Source organism: Lissotriton helveticus, chromosome 8 (assembly GCF_964261635.1).
Source record: "Lissotriton helveticus chromosome 8, aLisHel1.1, whole genome shotgun sequence".
NCBI lineage: Eukaryota > Metazoa > Chordata > Amphibia > Caudata > Salamandridae > Lissotriton > Lissotriton helveticus.
The window spans coordinates 1,524,374,159-1,524,396,164 of record NC_136069.1 but is presented as its reverse complement, the minus strand read 5'-3'; the positions used below and the strand labels follow the sequence as shown (position 1 = coordinate 1,524,396,164).

At 50.7% G+C, this 22,006-nt stretch overlaps 1 protein-coding gene across 1 annotated transcript in view; it reads right to left on the bottom strand.

Annotated features, from left to right (window-relative positions):
* RSF1 (remodeling and spacing factor 1) overlaps positions 1–22,006 on the bottom strand; it is a 713,574-nt gene that overhangs the window by 241,909 nt on the left and 449,659 nt on the right. The window contains exon 11 of the mRNA XM_078658500.1: positions 16,594–16,697. Coding sequence (XP_078514626.1) covers positions 16,594–16,697 — 104 coding nt within the window. The remainder of the gene's footprint in view (positions 1–16,593; positions 16,698–22,006) is intronic.

Below are 22,006 nucleotides of genomic sequence, written 5' to 3'. Positions count from 1 at the left end.
AAAAAAAAAACAGGAGGTCTTTGCAATGTTGGCAGGTAGCACATGATACAGTTTTAAGGATGAATGGGTTAGCCAGCTGCTGGTAGATGTTGAAAATCTCCTTTGGCTTGAAGCAAAGATAATGCTTATGGCTTTGTGGGACTCTGACGCTTCCATGTAGTTCTTGCTTTACCTCTTTCAATGAGTCTTTCTACTTGGCTGAGCTTTGTTTATGGTTCTTTCATTCAAAGTGTGGTAAGCTTGTTCAATGTTAAAATGATGTTTAGGTAGAAATTTCTGGTATGTTTTCTGGATTATCGGCTTTCTGAGCTCTCTATTTGTTTTGCAGTTTGTATCCACACTGATGTTTTTAGGTCTGTCACACTTTGTGAGGTTTGACAACTGCATTGTGTAATCGTTTGATGGGTGCAAGGAACAAGAGAACCATGGCAGTGGTTTTAAAGACATATTATTGGGTCCTATCATGTGTGTAAAGAACACTCTTTGGATTGCTATATGAGTTTGCCAGTCATTGCTTGGTTGAATCCCATTCAATCAATCAATCAATCAGTAGATGTGTACAACGCTACTTGTCACCCATGAGGATATCCAGGGGCTGGCAGGGTCCGGTTGATTAGCCTAATAGCCAATATTTCAGTGACTTTCGAAACTCTGGAAAACATGGGGCGGTCCATAGATTAAAGGGCAGCTTGTTCCATGCGCTTGCTGCTAGGTAGGAGAAGCCCAGGGCCTACTTACTGCCAAGGAACTTTAATACTTGTTTTTCATATATTTTATGTTTTTTGCACAGCACAGCTAACACTGTAGGGCTATAGGATTTTGGCTTGGAATTATCAACTCACATTATAAAATCAACTATACTGGAGTTTTTCTTGACGCACAAGTTACTACTTGTGTAACGATATATCTGTAAGAGACATTAGTTAGTGATAGATTCCTTACCTTAGAATATCCCCAGGCGTCAAACTGGATCCGGAATTTTTTTGCGTAGCAGTACCCTTGCGCGTCGGTAGGCGTCGTCTGCGGCTCCGCGTCCGTCGTCGTGGGTGCCGTGATGACGTCGTCGGAGTACTTAGACGCCGCCTCCGCGTGCTGACGTCAGTTCTTAGACACAGCTTTTCCGCGCCAGAAGCACTGAGCCATGTTAAAAACCAACACTGGTGCCATTGAAACTAGGGCCCTGAAAGGGGAAAACCCTAACCCTAGATATCGGTTCGCAGAACGGGGAGGATGGGTGAGTCGGTAAGGAATCTATCACTAACTAATGTCTCTTACAGATATATCGTCACACAAGTAGTAACTTGTGCATCTGAAAGAGACACGTTAGTGATAGATTCCTTACCTTAGAATAGATACCCCAGCAATACCAACCCCGGTGGTGGGTCTGCGAACCAATAATCACACCAGAAAGTCCTGGAGGACAGAACGGCCAAAGAAGCCATCCCTCCGGACTTGGCTGTCGAGGCAGTAGTGTCTTGCAAACGTGTGCAGCGAGGCCTGACAGATGTCTTGTAAGGGCACTCCCTGGCCCAGGGCAGTTGTAGTCGCCGTGGCTCGGGTGGAATGAGCCCGCAATTTAACAGGGCGCTCCTTTTTAGCCAAGGAGTAACATGCCTGGATACACAAGATGATCCACCGGGAGATGGTCCTCTTGTGCACCGCTTTCCCCTTCTTAGCGCCCACGTAACCAACAAAGAGTTGGTCATCCACCCGGAACTGGCGTGTGCGATCCAAGTAAAATGAGACCGCACGTTTTGGGTCCAGACGGTGGAGCCGCTCTTCCTCTTTAGAGGGGTGCGGAGGTGGAAAGAAGGTTGGCAAGGTGATGGACTGCCCGATGTGGAAGGCTATGACAACCTTGGGCAGGAAAGATGGCTTAGTACGCAACACAACCTTGTCCGGATGGACAGAAAGGAAAGGAGGAGTACAAGAAAGGGCCTGGAGCTCACTCACTCTCCTGGCAGAGGTGATGGCAACCAGGAAAGCAGTCTTCAGAGTTAGAAGGCGGAGAGGACAGTTGTGAAGTGGCTCAAAGGGAGCGCACATCAGAAATGTAAGAACAAGGTTCAAGTCCCACTGAGGCATCAGAAACGGAACAGGAGGGAACGTGTGTGTGATGCCCTTTAGAAATCTGTTTACAATGGGGGACTTGAACAAAGAAGGTTGATCAGGCAGCCTCTGAAAGGGCAGAAAGGTAGCCCTTGATAGTGCCCAGAGCAGAGCCCTGCTGGGCAAGAGAAAGAAGGAAGAGGAGAACCTCAGAGAGAGGGGCAGCAAGAGGATCCACAGCCTTTGCTGTGCACCATGCCACAAATCTGTTCCACCTGCAGGCGTATACTGACTTCGTGGAGGGACGCCTGGCTGCCAGAATGACGTTACAGACTTCAGGAGTCAAGTCAAATGGCCTCAACTGTCGCCGCTCAATCTCCAAGCATGGAGGTGGAGACTGGACAGGTTCGGGTGGAGGACCGTCCCCTGCTGCTGCGACAGAAGGTCCTCCTGAAGAGGCAGATGAACCAGGGGATCGACTGACATAATGAGTAGCTCTGGATACCTGTACCTTCGTCCCCAGTCCGGAGCCACAAGGATGACTTGGGCCCGGTCGCGCTTGATCTTCTTCAGCACTCTGGGCAGAAGTGGTATAGGCGGAAAGGTGTACAATAGACCGCAACTCCACTTGCGACAAAAAGCGTCTCCGAGCGAGTGCCGCCTTGGAAATTCCAACGCGCAGAATTGATGACATTACGCATTCTCTTCGGTGGCGAATAGATCTAACCAAGGCTCTCCCCATCGCTGAAAGAGGCCTTGCGCCACGTCCGAGTTCAGACGCCATTCGTGATCCATCATGCACCGACGGCTGAGCTCGTCCGCCCTGGCGTTCAGAGAACCTGCCAGGTGTTGAGCCACCAGGGTCACGCCCTGGCGTTCCAGCCACTGCCAGAGGCGCAGAGCCTCCTGGCAAAGGGTCCACGACCCCACCCCGCCCTGTTTGTTGCAGTACCACATGGCAGTGGTGTTGTCCGTGAACACCTGCACTGCACTACACTCCCACGGACAGAGGGGAGGAATGCTTTCAGTGCTAGATGAATCATCCGCAACTCCAAAAGGTTGATGTGGAGCCGGGCCTCCGCCGGAGACCAGATGCCTCTGATCTCCGCCTCTCCCATGTGGCCTCCTCAGCCCTGGAGGGATGCATCAGTCACAACTACGTGCTCCGGTTGGGGAAGGGAGAGGGATCTGCCGCTGACCCAATCGCGGTCCGTGAGCCACCACTGCAGCTGTCTCGCAGTGCCCTCCGAGATCAGGACGTGGTCGGACAGATTGCCCTGATGCTGGGCCCACTGAAACTTCAGGTCCCACTGCAGAGCCCGCCTCCGCCACCTGGCGTGATGCACCAGTAGGATGCAGGAGGCCATCAGCCCCAGAAACCGCAGCGTCAACCTGACCGAGACCCGGGATAAAGGCTGAAATAGTGGAATCAGAGCCTGAATATCCCGGACCCGCTGTTCGGGAGGATAAACCTGAAACTGCGCTGAGTCCAGAACCGCTCCGATGAAGAGGAGCTTCTGAGAGGGGCACAGGTGTGACTTCGGCACATTTAGGGAGAACACCAGCTGGTGCAGGAGGTCTGCCGTTGTCTGGAGGTGGCTGACGACTGTTTGGGGCGAGCCCGCCTTCAACAACCAGTCGTCGAGGTAAGGGAAGACTGAAACCCCTAACCTGCGCAGATGAGCTGCGACCACCGACATCACCTTTGTGAACATCCGTGGGGCGCTGGTAAGGCCGAAGGGGAGCACGGTATACTGAAAGTGCTCGTGGCCAACCGTGAACCGCAGGTAGCGCCGGTGGGCCGGCAGGACGGGGATGTGGAAATAAGCATCCTGCAAGTCCAACGCTACCATCCAGTCTCCTGGGTCCAGGGCAGCTAAGACCTGAGCCAGTGTCAGCATTTTGAATTTCTCCTTCCGGAGGAAGCCGTTGACGTTCCTTAGGTCCAAGAGAGGGCGTAGGCCCCCTTTGCCCTTCTTGGGTACCAGAAAGTAGTGGGAGTAACAACCACACCCTACTTCTGGCCCAGGAAGGCGCTCGATGGCCCCCTTGGCCAAGAGGGCCGTAACTTCCTCCTGCAGAAGCCGCAAATGATCCCCCGATACTCGGTGGTACTGCGGTGGCATGGCTGGAGGGGTCGCCTCGAAGGGGAGGGAGTAGCCCCTTCGGACGATTTGCAGCACCCACCTGTCCGACGTGACAGTGCGCCAGTGGAGGAGGTGATGGCGAACCCTGCCCCCCACTGGCGTCACATGGGCCTGAAAGCACGGACTAGGAGTGTAGGAGAGTAGGGTCTGCTATCCTATGGTCACCCCAAATTTTTGCTTTTTGCTTCACTGGTTTGCGACTACTGAGGCTGTGGGCCTGCTAATCAGACCCCCAGCCTGCTGTTCTCTCACTAAATTATTAATACATGTGCTATAGGTACATACCACAATTGGAAATGGACTCCTTGTTAGCTCCTGTACCATGCACTATAGGTGCCCAGGGCATAGGTGCCACCAAGGCCTACCAGGGGCTGCAGCATATCTTTTGCCACCCCTGGCTGGTTCTTAAATTGACACAACTGGCTGATCACTCAGCTGGGGTAAGGTGGTGTAATCACCCCTTGCTTAGATATATTATACCTATATCTAAACCTATATCTGGACACATATAAACCTGTGAGTCACTCCTATGGAAGGCCTCATCAATCCTGGAGGCAGAGTGCGTGGTTTAATGTGAGATGGAGCTCTAGCATGAGCTGAGCCTGTCTGCAGCTGTCGGGAACAACTCCCTAAGCTGTTTCAGGATAATGCCATACCATATACTCTTAAGTGCATTATAACCCTCGCGGTTATATAGCAACTTTGGTTTGGCTTTATCAAAACATGTCGTGTAAGGTGTCATACGATTTGGAATACTATCCCCTCGCCAGTTCTGGCGACGGGGATAGCATCACCCCTCTAGAGGGAGAAGACATGTTACTTTACTGAAATGCGGTTAATTTTAAAAGAGCCTCAGATCCACAAAATGGATGCTTCTGCCACAGACACAGGTCTGACCCCCTGTAGCTGACCGAAACTCAGGCAAGGGGGCCTGGACAAAGGGTTTCCTGTCGCAGGGCGGTGTTACACCCCCCCAGACAGGAGATAGTGGATTGTAGCAGGGAGGTTTGAAAGAAACCAGACACTGCATGGGGAGCACAAGGCTGCCCCTTGCATAATCCGGCCAAACCGGTTCTGGGGCACTCCAGCCCCCGTCCCATCGCGGCAAGGATCAAAGGAAGGGGGTGTATCCACCCACTTCCTGGGTCCCACCCATAGGAGGGGACCTAGCAGGTAATCCAGCCCCCTAGATTGGTATAAGAATGGGAGCAGTGCCAATGCACTTCAGATTATCCTGATGAAACATAAGAAACGAAACTCTGGACCCTTCGACATCCTACTCGACGTAGAAGACTGAAGAATCTCCCTTGTGGTCAAGGAGTGACCACCCTGTGCAAACAGGCACCATCCAGCCATCGACGTCTGCTTTGTTGCAGTTCCCGCCGGAACTCGTGCGACAGAGATCGACGAGATCAAGCTTGCCTGCCTTCTAACAGCCCGATCCACAGTCCCTGCAGAGCTAAGACCCGTGGAGGCGACCGGAAGCGTGGGGCACGCCATCTTGAAAAGACCACGAGACGCTGACCGTGCAGCCCACGAGTGACCCTCGAAGCTGTACACTGGGGTTTGAGAAGCCCCCACCCTGAGCCACTCTTGCACCGAAGTTCAGCCCTCCACACTCGACGAGTGCTGCGTGGGGCCCTTCTGCTTCTTTTGGCTCAACGCGTTGGCCCGGTCCCTTGCCAGCTGGCTTGTGGCCCTTGTGCCGACGAAACTTGAAATACGACTTGCGATTCTGGTTGCTCCAGACTTGCACCAGCTCCCCTGAAAAGGAGCCCCCACTCTGACCCTCCTGGTTCGAGTGAGAAGCAAACACCCGGTTTCGCGTGGATTGCTCTTGCCAAGTGTTGTTTGCTCCAATCTTGAAGCCGACAGCGCGGACGGTGAGAGCCTATGTGGGACAGATCGTGACCCGCTCCTGGACGTCGCAGATGCCCCAGAGCCCACGTGGCAGCGGAGAGAAGCTCCTCGACAACCACCTAATTGCGCCAGACATTGCCTGGTTCCGTCCTGGTTCCACCCTGGTCACTGCTGAGTGACCCAGACTCTGTCCCCTCTGCTTTCAGGTACTTTTCGACTTGAGTCCACCCTTGGACTCCACCGGACACTTCTCCTTCACCTCGCCTGCAGCCCTTTCAGCTCCAAGCACCAAGAACCTGCGTGACGAAACCCGACTCAACTTCGACCCTGTGCACCCACTTCCTGTGGGTGAGGTAACATTGCAACGCCGGTGTTCCCACACTGGTACACACCTCTAGGGTCTGTGTCTTAAGTTTTGTTCCTCTAGGTTCAGCGGAAGTGTCCTTAAACTCTCTTTGTGTAACTTTTACGCACCATTGACTTTGCATTGGTGCAAGCCGCACTTTAAGTGCTGCACCCGAATCCCGCTGGCTTTTCCCGACTTCAGCATTGCTAGTCCTGACTGCTCCCGGCGATTCCCTAGGCCATAGGCCTAACCACTGATCGATTGGTATCTCTTATACCATTTTTTTAGTATATGGTTTGAGTGGCCCCTAGGCCTCATCCAAAATTGTGCAACTTTGTATGTTATACTGTGCTTTTGATTTAACGCTTGTGCCCCTTTGTTCATAAAGAATACTGGGGATTGTTTTTAGTAATAAATACATATATTTTTATAATATATACTTGTGTGGTGTCCTTTCATTTGATAATACAGGATTGTATGTGGTAAAACAGCTCGCTTAACACGACCTCTTAAGTTAAGCCTTTAGGCTGCTTAGTCCATGCTACCCCTAGGATAGCTTGTCTAATAAGGTTGACTTACAACCAGACACCATAAGGGTTGTTTGGACTGATACAAGGTGGTTCCAGAATTGGAAACATCATATATCAGGCCAACTTCTCACAAGGAGGGTTTTGAGGCGGATGCTGCGGGGGAAGGTGTGGACTGACCTCGCCGTTGTCCCCGACCGCCTCCATGGCGGTTTCCACGGCTTTCACCGCGTTGGGTATTACCCTGCGGAGCGTGACTGGCAGCACGTGTGGGTACACCCCTTCCGTGGCCACGAAAGGAGTGAAAGGCAGCCGATTGCTGGCGCGGGGCCGAGAGGGCTTGGCCGTAGCCCTGCAGTCCTTAAAGCGCTCAAGCGCATGGTCTGCCTTGTCGCCAAAAAGGCGACGGCCATCAAACGGCATGTCCATCAGTGTGTTTTGGACATCGGCCGAAAAGTTGGCGGACCTCAACCAGGCGTGACGTCTGACCGCCACTGTCGTTGCCATCGCTCTACCTAGTGAGTCGGTGGTATCCAGCCCACACCAGATAGAATATCTGGCTGCATCCCGGCCCTCCACAAGGGCTTGGCCGAGTTTGGCCCGTACCTCCAACGGACACTCTGGCAGCACTTCCGCAACCGTATCCACAGAGAGTGGGTGTAACGGCCCAAGAGGCATGCGGTGTTGGAAGACCGCAGTCCCAGACTAAGGGAGGAGAAGATCTTTTTGCCGTACTGCTCATACCTCTTGGATTCCCTGTCCGGCGGAGCCGACGGGAATGCGTTCTGGGAATTGGAGGCCTGGATGACCAGGCTCTCGGGGGTGGGGTGGGTGGACAGGAAACATGGGTCACCCGGAGCCGGGCGGTGGCGTCTGGCCACGTTCCTATCTACAGGCGAACCTGTAGCGGGCTTGGACCAAGTGCCCAAAAGAACGTCGGTCAAGGCCTCGTTAAACGGCAGCAGAGGCTCAGCTGAGCATGACTGCGGCTTAAGGACCTAAGTGAGGAGGTTAGTCCTCACGGCCGCGACGGGGAGCTCAAGGCCCAAGGCCTTGGCTGCCCTCATTAACACCACACTATAGGTTGCCCCCTCCTCCGTAGCCACGGTAGGAGGTGAGACAAAGCCAGTGTCGGGCGAAGTGTCCAGACCACTGGCATCCCCAAGTTCACCTGTCCAGTCCTCCTGGGACTGACATTCACGTGTCAGAGGGTCTTCAGACCCCTCCCAATACTCCTCATCACCCATCTCCTGATACTCAGGGTCAGAAAATGATGGGGCCGGTTCATGGAAAGTAAACTCTCCGAACGGCGTCTGAAGCGGCGCCGCTTCGGCGCCGGAACCGGGTCGAGGCATCGGGGACGGCGCCGCCCGAGGGCGGTGCCGGGGAGGTCATCAAGTCCACCGGCGGTGACCCGGATCCGGAACCGGATCCAGTGGGGCCCTGCGGCGCCGGGCCCTGCGGCGCCGGCGGCGTCGGAGCCGAAGCACCCGACGGTGTCGGGACCGAAGCCCCCGACCCGCCAGGCCCCCCCAGACGGGTCCGCTGGACCCGAAGGCGCCGCGGAGCCCGTCGGAGGAGAGAGGGACCTCATGGCCATGAGGAACCGCTCGATCTCCTCCGGCGTCGCGTTAGGCCCAGGGACCGGAGGGTATGAGGCCGGACGCGGCACCTGCGACTCCGACGGAGCCGCGTGGGCGGTGTCACCAGAACCCCCGGCCGCGTCGTGCGAGCGTCGGGGGGAGTCGGAAGAGCGATGACGTCTCTTCGACTTCTTGTGCTTACCTGACGACTTCGACCCGGAGGAGTGATGTCGATTACCGGAGCTCCGATGGCTCCTCTCCCGCGACCGGTCCCCCGACCTCCGTCCGGACCGGGACCGTTCTTGGCGCGGGGCCGCCTGCCGGAGTTCGGGCCGCTTACGGGACCGCTCCCGCCTAGCTTTCAAAGTCAGGGCCCGACAGTCGGAGCAGGTCTTGTCGTCGTGATCAACGCCGAGGCAGTGGAGACACCGACGGTGAGGGTCGGTGACCGACATCAGTAGGGTCGCAATCCTCACAGGGCTTGAAACCTGGCATCGCTACCGGCACCGTTCGGAGTCGAAAAGGTTAGTCAAAAAGTGACTAAGGTACCACTTTTTCCGGATCTGCGCTGCTGGCGCGGAAAAAAGAAGAACTGACGTCAGTACGCGGAGGCGGCGTCTAAGTACTCCGACGACGTCATCACGGCGCCCACGACGCCGACAACGGACGCGGAGCCGCAGACGACGCCTACCGACGCGCAAGGGTACTGCTACGCCAAAAAATTCCGGATCCAGTCTGACGCCTGGGGATATTCTAAGGTAAAGAATCTATCACTAACGTGTCTCTTTCAGATAGGCGTTTGCAGGTAGAAAGCCAGATCGAGGGCTCAATCAAGGAACTACGAGTTGCAGTCTAAGTTTAGGTAGCTCCCTGGGTAGCTGATGCAGCAGGAGATTAAGCATTCAAGTGATGCAGAAGGGATGTTGTGAATTTTTGGGATGATTGGTACTGTACCGAGAACAAAAGGTACAACACCCATCTCTCCTAGACTACTTGTTCTTTTGAAAATGTTTGAAACCTGCAGGAAGGAGGTCACTGAGGATGGTGACTGATTTTTCAATTAACCATGTTTCAAGGGATCCTCAAGCACTGCCTGCTCATTTATACTCAAAAAAGAAACTCTGAACTTGATTTAGAATTAGAACCAAACCATGATGGAATAGTAAACTCTATATATGATTGACTGAAAGGGTCCGTGAACCGTGGGACTGCAGCAATTTGGGCACAACCCGATGTTCTTGTGCGAAAAGAAAACACCTTTGTGTCTACCTTGGCGTAGCTAAAGGCTCGAAAGTGTACTGGGCAAGTTGAAATGGTGATGCTCATGATAGTGAGAAGCAAAGAAAAAATGTCTCATTATTTCTTTGACTTTCTTTTACTCCAATGCAATTATCAGCCAGGCTTCAAAGGGTTGTGTGGCTCCTGGGTGCTCATTTCCTGTACCAACCTTCAGGCAGGCTTTATCAGCTGGGCCTTGGTTTTTCTCTTGGTAAGAGGCCTGCTCCTCTTTTGAGATGGCAAGTGTCTACTAATTCCATATAAATGTTGGGGGCCACGCACCAAACAACAAATCTGTTGACCCCACGCCAGCATAGGATTAGCCTGATGGAAACATGTTTCACCACAAGGATGATATCAACCACCTCGACTTGCTAGTCAGTCAAAAGCATTACATTTCCACCATTCAACTTACACACAGGACGTGTAGGTTGTCGAGACTGTGATGCAGGACCTTGCCCTGTTGCTGAGGCAGGAGGTCCTTCTGAAGTGACAATCTGATTAGAGGACAAATGCTCAAGCTCAAAAGCTCTGGGTACGTCACAGAGCTTATACCCACGACTATGGATTCCCTCTGTCCTGTGGGAGATCTTATATTTGATTGATTCTATGCATCTAATATGGAGGATACTTATTCCATTTGATTTCTTGAATAGGAGCCCATTTCAACCCTATCTTCATAACAACGTAGTACAGAGAGAAACGTGCCTTAGACAGATGACACTATCCTGATGAGACACAACAGATCGTTTTCTGGGTTGAAACAAAAATATTCCACCCACATAGTCTAATGATTGTGCCTAACCAGGATTACCTATCTAATCAATTCCAGGATTTACTTGGTCTAGACTAGTAAGGATACCTACCTTGGATGTAGCCACAGTGTTTTTACACAATTTTGTACATTTATTTTGCCTTTCCCGAAGCACTGCGCTGTCTGTACATATTCCACTTTATGCTGCACCAGCACAATGGGTTATATGAATAATAACCTCATATGTAAGAAACTAAGAGGCCTTCATTATTCATTTAATCGATAAGTGTAAGATTGTCATTTTAGCAATATCAAATTATTCTTTGTTTTGGCTCATTACCGGGGAGTGATCACACATAGTAATGGAACAAATGAGTCCCACATGAACTATGGTAAGCAACCCCCTAGGAGCGCTCAGGGACACTGCTACAACAATTACTGGATCCAGTCTGGCACCTGCAGATATTCTTAAGGTGAGGAACCAGTGGTTAGGAGTACTCATCAGGACTACAGACCAAGGTATGACAGACGGTCAGTAAACAAAACGGAACAGGTTACATAGTCTAAATTCCAGCAAAATTGGTTTGTTAGGGGCTTCTACCCCATTATAAAAAAAAAAACTATCAGGGCAGAGGAAGACAGGTGCTAGCACAAAAGACCGGAAGCTTTTTCAACCCACTAAGTATTAAAGAAAACTTGCAAGGAAACAACCATTTTGTGAAGGCTAATGTGTCCCGAATGAACACCAATCATTCTGCAGTTTCCTAGCAATAAGGCTATACATCAAACATATGGTAACCGCTGCCCCCAGACATATAAAAGATGCAAGGATCCCCTAGTTAAGGAGGACTGTACCAATTTTACAAGGGAGGGCCAATTTGCAGCATCCCCATCAGTGTTGCAAGCAGAAGGTCTGCTTCCCTGAAATGTATCTAGCTGCCAGCAAGCATTTAGTCAGTCTACAGCATGGTAAGAAGTGGAAGTAGACATTAGTGACAAACCTGGGGGCACATTTTGTTTGTATCCCTAATTACCAAAGCATAGGTTTTGCTGCCATATGTACTTTGTATAAATGTGGGGTAACTCTAGTGCACTCCAACACTGCAGAGTTCAATAGGGGAAAACTTAAAACAGTTGAGCAAACAACAAACCTAAAAGGGTTGGGTGACACAGCTTTTCAAACCAAGTTTAGGACTTCTCCCCAGGGCCCACACTCCTCAGGGCTTAAAACAATAAGAAACAAGCATTTACAATGCAATGGTTTTGCCTTTGTTAAAGTTAGAGCTATTGGCATTGCTCTTGACATTTTTTTTATTTTTGTTTTTTTTAACATAATTAAATGGCATTGTCATTTACAATAGCAGGGCACAGGGAAGGGGGGGCGAGGAGAGACGAAGGAGAGCTGCGGGCTCAGGGAAGGGGGGGCGAGGAGAGACGAAGGAGAGCTGCGGGCTCTTGTTGTAATGCTTGCATGGATGAGTTGGTGGATGCATGGATGGGTGCATGCATGGATGGGTGTATGGATGGGTGTATGGATAGATGCATGGATGGGTGGATGGATAGATGCATATATACAGCCAATCCCTCAACAATTTATGCAATCCACCAACCCATCCAACCAACAACCCATCCATGCATCCACCCATACATCCATGCATCATGCATACATCCATCCATCATGCATCCATCCACCCACTGCGTCCCACTTCGACCACTCTAAATATAACTCATTTTTTCTGTATATAGAGATGACTGTATTCACTAGTATATGCAGTAGACCTTTCTACTCTAACATTCCTATGTGACTCTTGCAGTACATCTATTCATATCCTTTCCATATGTATATAGAAATATAACGAGAATCAACAGTCTCTTCTTTGTGTGACTACATCTAGTACATTTCAATTGTTTTCCTCTTTGTATCTTTTACTTAACGCATGTAAATCAAAGTCCTTAGGTTTGGCAACTGGTTCTTATGTAAAGCGCTCCGACACCTTCGGGTAAAGTTCGCGCTACATAAAATCACATTAAATAAAACTTTACCCTACAAATCCAACCATCCATTTGTGCCTAGGCTTACATTTTACGGCCTTGAAGCACACAGAAAAGGGACAGTTTACTAAGTCGAGGCTTTGTAGGGTGCATGGCAGGGGACAGTTTTAGGCGCCAAGGGAGGGTAGGGAGCAGAGTCAGAGTACTTCACGGAGGTAGGGGGCAGTTTTTTATGGTTCAGGGCAGGGTGCTGCGGTACTTTTTGGAGCATGGCCTTATTTTAAAGGGCTCAGTTCAGGTGGAGGAACGGCACAAAACACCAGGCAGACAGAGGGCAGAAGGACACAAAAACGAGGGGAAACAATTATAACTGCTGGGAAAAGACATCACCGACAGAAGCCTGCTCCCAAAAAGCTTAAGCGCTAACACACCAAATAACAATACAGAAAATGTGTAACAGGACATAACTAAGTGAGATTGGATTGGACTGCTTTGTAAAGCAGAGGCCGTGATTTGCTCACCCCCTGGCTGGTGGTTATTGGTGCAATACATGTGTGAGAAGGGTATGAGGGCTTGCACAAGACTGTCACTAATGTGCACTGAAGGAAAACATGTTGAAAACCTGCCCTTGTTTTAGTCTGCTGGGCTTTTTTCTTGACCCTGAGAGGACAGGCGAGTCTGGAGGGGTGCTCCGGACTTCACAATGACTTGCACATTATTATGCACACTCAGCAGTTTTCATTCCAGTGGTGGCGGCCGGTCACCTCTGGGACCCGGTGGCTGCCCTGGCGAGTCTGGAGGGGTGCTCCGGACTTCACAATGACTTGCACATTATTATGCACACTCAGCAGTTTTCATTCCAGTGGTGGCGGCCGGTCACCTCTGGGAGCCGGTGGCTGCCCTGGCGAGTCTGGAGGGGTGCTCCGGACTTCACACTGACTTGCACATTATTATGCACACTCAGCAGTTTTCATTCCAGTGGTGGAGGCCGGCCACCTCTGGGAGCCGGTGGCTGCCCTGTAAGGGAGGGTTGTTGAGAGTGGCTTCCAGGCGCACAAAGGGCGGCTTGTTGTCTGAAGGGGCCAACGCGGCGAGCACCAGGCCCGGTCAGACCGGGTGACTCAAGCTCCTCTAGTGGCAGGCAAGAATGCACATTCATTTTGTTATTTATTTACCTGATTTTTATATCGCAGATAATAAAGTAGAGGGCTGACATGCCCGCCTTGAAAACAATTGCACTGTGTGATTTCTTTTTTTGGTAGAACTGTCTCTAATTAGACGGGGTGAAGGTGTGGGGCCGCACACCCCCAGGGCCATATCCAATTAAGGTACTCGGGGTCGTGAAGGGGTTGCTTTCTCAGAGAAACTTTAAAAACGAATGATTTAATGTAGTATATTTTAGTTTTCATTTGCGTTTTATAAATCGTTCTTATTAAAAGATGTTTTCAGAAGTGCGCCGAATGGATGGTTGATTGACAGGTAGAACGTCGTGCGTCGGGGTACAGCCAAAGCAATTATGTTGCTCTACAGTAACAATAACCATTTATGTAGCGCACACCAGAAACCGAATTGACGGCAGGCGCTTTAATGATAGATGGTATTATTGCTCAGCTAACGGGCACTAAATGCCTCCACCTAGAATGATTCATTTGTCCAGTCAGGGCTAGTGCTGTGACCTGCGGTGCTCGGAGCAGGCGCTTTATCCACTGAGCTCTTTGCCGCCTGCGTGATAAACCTCCAGCCTCAGTGCCTGAGTGCCAGGGAGTAGACAGAGGGGACAAGGGGAGCTTGAGAGCAGGCATTCCCTCCTGGAGCTCCTTAACACACTCTTTCTATGCAGGAAGCGGGAGGGGGGGTTGGGAAAGGAACGGCCAGCGGGAGAGGGGGGGAGCGGGAAAGGAACGGCCAGCGGGAGGGGGGGGGGCGGGAAACGACTTAACACACTCTTTCTATGCAGGAAGCGGGAGGGGGGGTTGGGAAAGGAACGGCCAGCGGGAGGGGGGGGAGCGGGAAAGGCACGGGCAGCGGGAGGGGGGGGCGGGAAACGAATTGACAGCGGGAGGGGGGACAGGAAAGGAAAAATCCCACTCACCTGGACTTCCTCGGCCGGCGGTCGGCTGCCAAATGGCCCAAACAAACCTCGACGAGCCCAAAAAAAAGCCCCGCCCACCGCTGCATGACGTGGCCAAAAGGGAAAAATTCTCGGGAACGCCCCCGAATCTGGTCCGGCCTTGACGGACAGATCCGGCTCCCAATGGCTAGCCTCCATTTAAGGAGCTAGCCAATGGGAGGAGGGGGCGAGGAGGGGGCGGATACCCGACCCCACAGAGCAAAACATAAGATTTCGCTAGCGCATGCGTACTTCGTACGCATTGCCGAAGCAAAACCTAAAAATGATTACTTCTTTTTATGTAGCATTTCAAATCACAGTTTTCATCATTTTGAAGCACTGTAAGTACCTTGTATTGCTACTACCCAATTTAACTGTACATATTCTATTGATCATGCAAAGATGAAAAGCTGATAATGAGAATAAATCTCCTACCTGAAGACACCATTAGTTTAGCAAAGTGACCTCCTTTCAGGTGGTCACCCACAGTTTTTCGATTGTTTTGGGGATGCACCTGCTGGTAATCTTGAACTCTGACACAGGGACATTGGTATCCAGCGCCCTGTGTAAGTGCTCTGACCACTAAAACATGTTTATATTTACTTAAAATCTGATTGGGCACATTTAACTTTTCTGTAAGTCTGTAGTACAAGGTGCAGAAATACACCCAGGGCATGGAAAGTTAATTCACTTATGGACTTCAGCACCTACTGTGTTATTCAATGCAGAACATTTTTTTTCATTGTGTCCCACTGTTGACTTGTCAGATTGAACCCTATAGATATTTCAAATATTAAATAGGTCAACCCTAAGCGCACTTTGCTGCCCAAAAGGTACTGTGCATAATATGTAAAAGTGGAACATATGTGACAAGGCCCAAAATGGCATTGCCACTAGTCAGGCTGTAGCTGGATAATAGGAATAAGTCACAGTATAGATTATATACATAAATCTATAACTTCTGACCTGTACCAGCTACAGAACCCTTTCAAAAGTTGACAAGGTCACTATTTTGTATTTCTTTTTAGAGCTTTTTGACTTGCATACTGTTCTCCACTTGTATCTCACCAGGGCTCCACTGTGGTTGGCCTCAAATCGTGCCTAGGTCCCAGTTTACTGCTTCCACAGACTTCTCTAGATTATCCTTGGTGCTTTATGATTTTAGCCACGATTTTCACTTAAATCTTTAAAAATTTATATCTCTACTTTCCCTTATTGGATTGTTGTCATTTTGGTCTTATTTTACTCATACAATGTGTATCATCATTTTAAAATTGGTGGTGGAACTTTATTGTGTTTGATGCAACTTTCTATTGTGTTAAATACTTTTCACACTGATTTTGATTTAAGTCTGACTGCTTCGTGCCTTGTTAGCAGGATTGAGCACAGGTTTATTTTGTTTAATTTGTGTGACATACAGAAGGTGGTGGTCTTATCCTTTGAGGTGGACACTTATCCACCTCTAATTATAATCCACTTTCCTACATTAAGAAATGGGACTAATAATCATATGGTCAGCTACGCATGATAAATCCCTTGATAAAGCAACCTGTGATCTTCATTTAGGGTCTTGGAGCTAGAGTTCAACAGGCCGCATTAAAGACAGATTACATGCATACCATACACCTTGAGAGCATATATATCCCAGTAGTTTAGGATAACCTCACTTTTGAATTGTGTCCTGTCTACAAGGGAAAACAGAATCTGGTTGGGGCAAGTTCAGCGCACATGAACTTTAAAGTGCAATATGGAAATGTATTCTTAGGAAGATCATGATATTTATGCACAAGGCTTTTTCAAGTGTATTTTTGATTGAGGATTGCACTGGTTACATTTTTTACTTTCTAAATGAGAATTACACATAAAACTGACTTTGAGAAACAACATTCTTCAGGCTAGTATTTGGGAAAAGGCCATTTAAATTAATAAATCAAGCTTAATTCACACCTGTAACTTATACACTTCCGTGTTCTAGTTGATCTCCTTTCCAGTGGTTTCACTTTTTTTGGATCCTTCTTCTTGACTTCCTGTACTTCCGGAATCTCAGCCTCCTATCAAAGATGGAACAGCAACACAACTGCACATTAATATAATGCAAAGGCTTGATCCTACATCAAAGAGAATGAAGACACAATGAATACCAGCACTGCAAATGTTTGTACGGGTTCTAGAGCTGTTTCAATATTGAGACTATGATCAATTTCACAGAAAGACAGTTGCAGTTCAATATTCACATGAGCAGATCCGAGGAACCAAGAGGGCCAGTATGGTTGCGTTCCCTTTAAAATATCTAGCAGATTTGCAAATCAGAACTTATCAATACATATTATAAATTTGTTTTGGCATCTCTACCTGTCACGCAACCAGTATAGCCTCTCCAGAATTTTTGATAAGTGCTGGAACATCAAGGTATGACACACCAGCTGTGCTCCATTATAATATATTATATCAAAATGCTTACTTACCAGTAGGAGCAGTTTTGCAGCTTGACAAGTTTTCTGAATTCACATGCTGTGTATTATTCGGACATGTTGTGCTTCGGTCTGGAGTGGTTCTTTTCTTTTTCCCCTCTCTTTGAGCCTCGCAGACCACCATTTGGTCGTTTGTCCGTACCCTGTATGACGTCAGACGGTTCCCCGGATGTTCCTGTGCATAGTCGCCATCTTTAGCATTTTTTTTCTGGTATGCTTCCTCTTTGTTCCTGTATCTTACCCACCTATTAGCGTTCTCTTTCCGTTGAGGTTGGTGGTTCGCATGTGAATCCAGAAAACTCAAAGTTGGCAAAACTACCCCTACTGGTAAGTAACCATTTCGTTTTGCAGCACGAATCCTTTTCTAGATTCACATACTGTGCATTAGATTATGTAGCGGTATCCCGTCCCATGGGTTGGTTGGGATGAAATGAGGAAGTGTTAGCAAACAGGTGTTTTAGGTACTTTTTGTCCCACCTGTTCTTCCTTTTGCATTTGGATGTTGACTCAATAATTGTAGGACGCTGGCAGGGGCATGGCTTAGCCGGCTGCAAAATGGCTGCACCTTGAGTGGGCTCTGCCGGCCATACCTAAAATCCTTGACCATCCTACAGGCATCTCTCTTATCACCACTCGGAACCCGCGCCATCGCCACTCACCTGACCTTGTAGCAAGGTTTGACACCTCTCCGGCCTCCCTGGGCCGTCACTAGGCCGTACTTTGATGCTGCGTGTGCCCGGGGCCTGGGCTCCGTGGCGTGCACAGCAGTCCCGGCCTTCCTGGAGCCGACCACGCACTCCTGATCTCGGACCAGACATCTGCCCAACGCAGCACCTCCGCTCTACGACCATCGGAGCCGGTAGGTGCCGCTGCTGCGGGCGGGCACTGCGGCGGGGCTGTGGGCGCGCTTGTCATACCACCCGGCCCGGCCTGTATACTCCCGGGCGCCATCCTCCTCCTCCTCCCACCTGCGCCCGCGGTTCAGGCCTCTCCCATCGGGCCTGGCGAAGCGTGCGGTCGCGCTCTCCTTGCCTCCCCCGTTGCGTGCTGCTCACGTCCAGCGGCTGCTGAATCAGCCCAACAGGCATATGGGCCTCACCTCTGCAGCGGCCTAAACCATCCAGACGTGGTGCTTCCCTACAGGCATCCCGAGTGCTGAGCACCCGCTCACCTCCACTCCGCTTGCCACCGGCTGCCGTGGTCGGAGGGCGCCGTCACCCGCTGCCCCCCCTCCTGTGCCCTAGCTGGCGAAGCATCTCTCCTGCTGCACCTGGCTGCCTCCCCTTGGTTTCTTGCCGAGGAACGGTCCGCTTTGTTGCACCCCTGGTCGCCCCCTGCCGGGTCCTGCTGCTGCTTCCACACGGGGCTTGCGGAATCTGCATAGAGCTGACCTCTGCTTCTCCTTCAGCCCCTCCTCCGGTGGGCCTAGCCGACGGAGCCCAGAATGGTGCCTCCTACCTCTACTGTGTGGCTGTTCCCTTTGGCCTGCGTCCCTCTGGCCACACTTGCGCCTGTGCTGGTGCTGTTTATCTGGCGACCCTGCTCACTAACACCGCTATCTGCTGCAATATCGCTCTGGCCCACCTACCTCAAGCCGGACCCTGACGCCTCTCCCTCAGTTTGGCGGATCAGCGCCGCCAGATGCACCAGGAGGGTGCTGGCGCGGACGGAAGTGACTCTCTGGTTCCATCTGAAATGTCGCAGTCCCGTGAGGACGATCTAAAGGCCATCATGCTGGACATTAAATCCACTGTCACCACCATAGCGGCTCAGCTGGATCAATTGTCGGCCCGCCTGGACACGGTGAAGGCTCAGGTTAACTCCCACGATGCCCAACTCCTTCATGTTGAGACCAGGGTGTCTGACGCAGAAGACGCCGCTACGCAAGACTGCCAGAAACTGCTAAAGATGGACAAGATACTAGCTGTCATCCGAGATAAGAACGAAGATTTGGAAGCGCGCTCTCGTAGAAGTAACCTTCGAATTACAGGAGTGCCCGAGTCTACCAACATCTCTCGCATGGAGTACTATATGGAGCAATTGGCTCGTGTGCTCTTTGGCGACGTTCTTTAATCTGGTTTTATTGTTGAGCGGGCCCACCATTCCCTCGGCTCTCGCCCTGGCTTAACGGTCCGCCCCATCATAGCCAAAACCTTGAATTTCAGGGACCGTGATGCCATCCTCCGGGCGGCAAGGGAAAAAGGGGAAATTCGCCACTAGGGTAACTCCCTCTCGTTCTACCCCGACTACACCATCGCGGTTCAGGCGGCACGCCGTCAGTTCCTACTGGCCAAACGGATCCTCCAGAAGCACAAGATCTCCTATTCACTGGATTACCTGGCTAAAGCACAAGTTACTGCTTGTGTAACAATATATCTGTAAGAGACATTAGTTAGTGATAGATTCCTTACCTTAGAATATCCCCAGGCGTCACTGGATCCGGCACGTTTTTCGTCAGCAGTAGCCCTGCGCATCGGAAGGTCGCGTCGTGCGGCTCCGCGTTGGTCGCTGGCATTGTAAGTGCCGAGATGACGTCACGGAGACTACTTCTGTACACGACTTTCCGCGCCAGGAACGCAGAGCCATGCAAGAAACTGACCACTGGTGCCATGAAACTAGGGCCTTGAAAGGGATGACCTTAACCCTAGAAATAAGTTCGCAGAATGGGAGAGGATCGGAATCTATCACTAACTAATGTCTCTTACAGATATATTGTTACACAAGTAGTAACTTGTGCATCTGAAAGAGACACGTTAGTGATAGATTCCTTACCTTACAATAGATACCCCAGCAATACCAACCCCAGTGGTGGGTCTGCGAACAAGATTACACCAGAAAGTTACAGAGAACAGAACGGCCAAAGAAGTAGTCTCTACGGACTTGACTGTCAAGGCAGTAATGCTTGGTGAACGTGTGCAGCGAAGCCCACGTAGCTGCCTGACAAATGTTCTGCACGGGAACGCCGCATCCCAAGACAATAGTGGCTGCCGTCGCCCTGGTAGAATAGGCACGCAGCTCCACAGGAGGCTCCTTCTTAGCCAATGAGTAACACGCTTTGATGCACAGACAACCCACCGAGAGATGGTCCGTTTGTGCACTGCCCACCCTTTTTATGGCACCCACGTAGCCAAAGAGCTGGTCATTCACCCGGAACTGTTTCTGTGCGCTTCAGATAGTATCTATATGGCATTGTTTGAAGAGAAGTGCATCTACCCCCCTGAACAGAACCCGTATCGTGAAAATCTCACGTGTTGGCGCCGGTATATCGACGACATCCTGGTGTTCTGGAAGGGTGACCGCTCGACTTGTGAGGCCTTTTGCTCGTGGATAAACCAACAGAACCCATTTTTAAAATTCACGGGCACGATCTCCAATCAATCCATACCTTTTCTGGACCTCTCTATATCACTGGAACCTACCACCATCAGTACCACTCTGTACAAAAAGGATACTGACAGGAACAGTCTATTATCTTACACCAGTCATCATACTAGATCCCTCAGGGACAATTTACCTTTCGGCCAATTTCTCCGTCTCCGGAAGAATTGTAGCTCGACTACTGATTACAAACAGCAAGCACGATCCTTGCAGACCAAGCTCCAGGCTCGGGGTTATCCCACTCATCTCTTGAAAACCTCCACTAAGAGAGCCCTCAACAACAACAGGGAGGCCCTGCTCGAAATACACCCCAAGGAGCAAGAGGACACGATTGTTTGTGTGACTTCCTTCACGAAACACTCCTCGTTCATCAAAAAAACGATCACCTCACATTGGGACCTTCTCAACTCTGTGGGGTTGGAACTACCACGTCCTCGCTTTGCTTTTAAGAGGACGGCTAATTTGAAGGACACGCTGATCCACACCCGTCCTAAGAAGACCAACACCCAGATTGCCAATACTCTTTGGGACCTTCCCCCAGTAACTGGACACTATCGCTGCGGGTCCTGCGTTGTCTGCCCCCAGACCATCCAAGGCAAGACCATTGTACTTCCAGGCGACTACACATGGACAATGAACAAGCATACCAACTGCAATAGTTCCAAGTGTATCTATGTGTTGATCTGCCCCTGCGACCTGGTATACATTGGGATGACCATGCGCCCGGTGAAACAACGTATAATGGAACACAACAGCAACATTCGGTGCCAAAAATCACACACTAGACTGTATGAACACTGCAAAATAAATCATCATCGCCCAGAAAACATCAGGTGGGCAGTACTAGAGTGTGTACCTAACTCCAATCAACAAGCCCTCTTCCGACTCGAACAAAGATGGGTACATCGATTACAGTGCGAGGAACGGGGACTGAACGATGGGGTGCCCTGGACTGCCCTCGCCAGATAGGCATGATTTTGGACTTCATTGTCCATCCCTTAATGATTACTAAGATAACAAATCAGCTTTGATTGCACGTTCCAAGATGGCCCCCGCTTTGAAGTGCATTCTACTCGCCGCCTCGAGCTAACCCCTTCTCACTTTTCACTCTTTCATGCCGGGGCTTAGCAACCAGAGGGACACGCCCCCCGCTTGGTGCGCGCTCGATTTCTCCTTAACTACACTGGAGACTCCCGGGCTACCTTGCCGGCTGTCCCTGCTACGTGCGACCGTGGGACGGGTAGGTGCTGAGATGCCTGCCTTCAGCGACGCTTGAGGTAAGGTGTCGAGCCACTTTCAACAAACCGTGCGCTCTCTGTCAGACGCCCGGTTAGCCACCACCCAGCGGATCCCCTTCACGAGGGGCGCTGCGTGAAGGTGTTTACTATTCTTGTTAACCCCGCGGGTTGCCTTACTTTCCCCATAGGAACCCCTCACTCGCTGCTGGCCCCACCTGGACAGCTCGTGAGGCTCTCGGATCAACAACAGCGGGTAAGCGCATCGTCGTTGTT